The sequence below is a fragment of the Engraulis encrasicolus genome, chromosome 11, assembly GCF_034702125.1.
Source record: "Engraulis encrasicolus isolate BLACKSEA-1 chromosome 11, IST_EnEncr_1.0, whole genome shotgun sequence".
In the NCBI taxonomy this organism is placed as follows: Eukaryota; Metazoa; Chordata; class Actinopteri; order Clupeiformes; family Engraulidae; genus Engraulis; species Engraulis encrasicolus.
The window spans coordinates 40,713,983-40,718,079 of record NC_085867.1 but is presented as its reverse complement, the minus strand read 5'-3'; the positions used below and the strand labels follow the sequence as shown (position 1 = coordinate 40,718,079).

The following is a 4,097-nucleotide window of genomic DNA, read 5'->3' as shown; positions in this document are numbered from 1 at the left end:
CTCGAGCTAGCTGATGTATCCATGTGCCCTCTACACAGGACAGCAGTGCAACATGTGGAAAATTCCCTCCATTAATCCCTGACTGTAGCTGCCAAGGACACCGGGAGCCCTACCCAAAGCCTGATGTTTAGTAACCTCTCGTGACAGAGGCACTTGTAACGTGTGTGGCATTCTATCGGATTCTGATTCTAGATAGCCTACTAGGCAAGATATTGAGATGCGTTTTGGGAGTAGGTTTCATCTCTCATGATGTGCCACATTGTCTTTTTCATATTTTAACTAAATAGCTACATTACAGAATCATTTGTGATGTGTAATAGAGAGCACACACGCGCATGAAGGTTTCTGCAAAATAGACGCAAACAGAAGACGTCACGGTTTCGTTTGAATGAGCTATGGTGAATGGATCTGTATTTGATCAATGACTGTTTGTCGCCATATACACACACGGAAATCTCCCACACTGTCAAGAGTAGATTTTTTTTTAAATCGGAAACCATTCGCATTGCATTGCGAAGGGAATTGTTTTGTTAAAAGGCTAATCGCCATCTTGTCAGTTAAAAAAACAAGACTTATTCGCGTCACGTGACAGTGGCTCTTTCGATGCTGTTTTGGAATTGACATGAATCCGTGTTCTCGCATGGAACAGAGACGGTGACTCTTTCATGTCTCTGGCGCGGCCAAGCTGAGGTGAGCAAAACAGAGCGGGGGAGCTGACGGTAGGGGGCGCTGCGCCGAGAAACCTGATCCGCCAGGTCCACGACAACTCTGTCTCAGTTTGCACCAGTAGCAAAGGAGGCAGCGGAGCCGAGCAGTTGAAGGACATCAAATGAAACAAGAGAGCTTCCAGCGGCTCCTCTTGAGTTTTGCGCGTAGGCTGTCCTCCCCACCCGGAGACAGTGCGTTTTGAGAACATGGAAGATAAATCCAATTCGTTCTCCAGCAACAAAGAGGAAAAAGCGGATGGGAATAACGTGTTTCAAAGGCAAGACTCCATACTGAAGAACAACATGGGAAGCCAGAACATGAAAGACCACGGCAACTCCGTGGGCATAAAGGGAGAAAGAGAAGAAACCATGGTCGGTTTTGACGACATAGACGCGGCATCCAGGCAATACAGTTTCATGCAACGACAGTTTGGAACCATGATGCAGCCGGGGGTGAATAAGTTCTCCCTGCGGATGTTCGGCAGTCAGAAAGCCGTGGAGAAAGAGCAGGAGAGGGTTCAGTCGGCTGGATACTGGATCATTCATCCCTATAGCGATTTTAGGTAAGGCGTGGAATGTCACCTTCCCCGGGCCGTGCCACACTTTGCTCTGCAACACACACCGCTATCCGTGCTGTCATTACGCGCATACGTGTGCGCATACCATATTGCAGAGAGAGACGCGCTCTCAACCGTGACATACTATATGGTTTTGTGATGCCTCCCGAATCTGACGCCAGTTAGGCACCGATGTGTTGCATTAGTCCTTGGATGAGGCTGTGAGGAAAGTGGAAGATGACTGTGTGTGATGCCCTTGTCACAGTCACAGATGACGGTGAATGTCACCCTTGCAATCACAGAGGAAAATAAAGATTGAGGACAAACGAATTACACGACTGATACAATGAGATTTTCTAATGTCGGGTTTGCTGTGCATTATATCTTGCAGTTTAGGTTTAGGCTACTCATTCATTGGCGCACGCCACATTGTATTTTGGTTAGCGTAGGCTAACGATCCTGAAAATACACAACTATTAGTTTGTGTATGATTAAAGAAATAATGAGAATCACACCTCAATACAAATACTACAATGCCCATTACAGTTATTTAAAGAGCATTTGTTTGCGTCAAACCAACAACGTGAAAATCTGTTGTCAGTAGCTTATTACAGACTCTGTTATCTGATAAGTAGTTTATAACAATCTCCTTCCTGAGAGATGTAATGTGGCAAACACCGTGTCGTTGTTTCAGTGTGTGTACAATGACTTGTTTGATACTATGGACCACCAGGTGCGTGCATTACAAAACCTTTGTTGTTATCAACAATGGCACGAATGAATGAGGCAGTTTAATCAAAGTGCCTCTGCAAATTTACGACATATTCCCTCCCATCAACATCAAAGTGATTTAGGTATGTATGGGTCAATAACACTGCGCCATGATATTTTGATTATTCATTGCAGTTGTCGGTTCAGTTCTGAAACCTGCACTGTCCACACCTCACACTGACACACCGCAAAGATCATTTCATAGCGCATACTCGTGCTTTCTTGCTGTTGTGTATTCGGTATGCTGTTGTGCCTCTGTGCTTTCCTTCTCGAGTAGATATGGCTCATCGTTCACGTGTGATTAACACTGTGTGCACTAGCTTGCATTGAGTCAGGCTTATGTGGATATTAGCTGTTCTCTGGTAAGGAAGCCCTTGCGTGTAATGAATAGATAGTCAAAGGGAAACATATTATTGTGTTTTGGTAATAAATTATTGACTGGAATATTCCAAGAAGAATGTTTACTGAAGGAAGGGTTGAACGGACCGTGACCATGCGTTCCCGTAGAGCATTGGTCGAACGGACGGCACGTCTCACGCTCACGTTTTCCCTGGCAACAACTTCTTAAAGAATCTATGAACTATGGTCTGCTCGTTAGAGGCCCACAGCGCCAGTATGCCAACATGCGCCAAAAACGACCCATCTTGGACCATGCGACCCCCTATTTCCCTCCCTGAACCCTGCTGTTGTAAGATTGTCCACAAAATGCCACTGTCCATGGTGCTGAAATAGAGCCCAATTGCCATGATGTGAACGCATACTTCAATGAGTTTGGAGTGAGGTTGCAAGAAAAAGGAAAATAATGTCAAAGGTAGACTAAATGTGGCCCAAGTCAGCATCTTATCTCAAAACAAACAGTATTTGCTGTAGTTCTAATCTATTTATCAGGAACCTCACTGACATTGTGACTGGAATATAACATTTCAAAGAAATTTGGCATAAATTATGTAATTATTGGTCAGATTCTGAGAAGAGTGGACTGCAGCACTGTTTAGCGGCCTATGACATCAGAGCCTGGAGAAGATTAGAGGTGTGACATGACAGACAGTGAGCTTATAGTGAGCAGGAGTGCTCTGATGTAACGCCACCACAGCCTTTTCCAGAGGATAGACGAAGGGCGAGCGGAGCGATAACACCGTCTGTTTGCTGTAGGATGCCTGCCAATTTATCATAACCACATAACTTATATTTTGCTCCAGGATAACTCAAGCATCCCATGTTCATTATTGTTTTGTACAGGTCCAAAAAAGGGCTGTTTGGTTGTGTGTAACACTGAGTGAGGTGGCATTTGTATCTACAGATGTCCCTGGCACTGGCATGTTTGAATTTCTATATCGGCAGCTGTGACAAGTCCTGAAATCATGACATTTTTCGCATTCTAGTGAGTCTGACTTCAATTCAGATTGGTTTGTTTCACTTGAACACAATATTCATTTGAAGACACAGAACTTAAAGAGTTTATTGATTATTCTGGTTGTCATATTCCCCCCCCCCGTTTGTCCTGTCAGTGCCCACTGACGAATGCTTGGCTATTTATTTTGTGTTTTAGAATGTGGTCGCAGCAACGCAATATAGAATAATTTCATAATCCCTGGTTGAACCAGGCTTTGTAAATTAATGATGACATAAAAAAACTAACAACACCTACTGAATGACAATGTCATTCATGACTTCTTTGTATGGGATCTTACAGCACCAGGAAATTCAACCCAGCCATCTCTTAATACTGGGACTGCTTAAAGATTAATGGCTGGTTAGTAATATTTATAATTCATAGATGGGACCGGGTCTGGCCCCAGCCTTTTTTGGGGTGAGGTGGGGGTGGGTAGGCTGTGGTGGTGATGTGTGTGGGCTGGGGTGGGGGGTTAGCTTTTGTCTAGCTTTTGTCCTTGTGCTGAAAGTCAGTCATTCCTCTCTACTTTCTTCCATCAAGCCGTCATAGGGCATGTCATCCAGTGGCAAATGCTTTCACTATTCACAGTCTCCTTCAAAATGTTTTGGCTCAGTGGTCTATTCATCATTACCCAAAAACAAAAGGTACCCATGGCAAGACGTGTCATAA

The 4,097-nt window shown here is 44.3% G+C and overlaps 1 protein-coding gene across 1 annotated transcript in view; it reads left to right on the top strand.

The window, feature by feature from the left end:
* The first annotated feature begins 914 nt into the window (after positions 1–914).
* LOC134457748 (potassium/sodium hyperpolarization-activated cyclic nucleotide-gated channel 1) overlaps positions 915–4,097 on the top strand; it is a 132,911-nt gene continuing 129,728 nt past the window's right edge. Inside the window, exon 1 of the mRNA XM_063209722.1 lies at positions 915–1,270. Coding sequence (XP_063065792.1) covers positions 915–1,270 — 356 coding nt within the window. The remainder of the gene's footprint in view (positions 1,271–4,097) is intronic.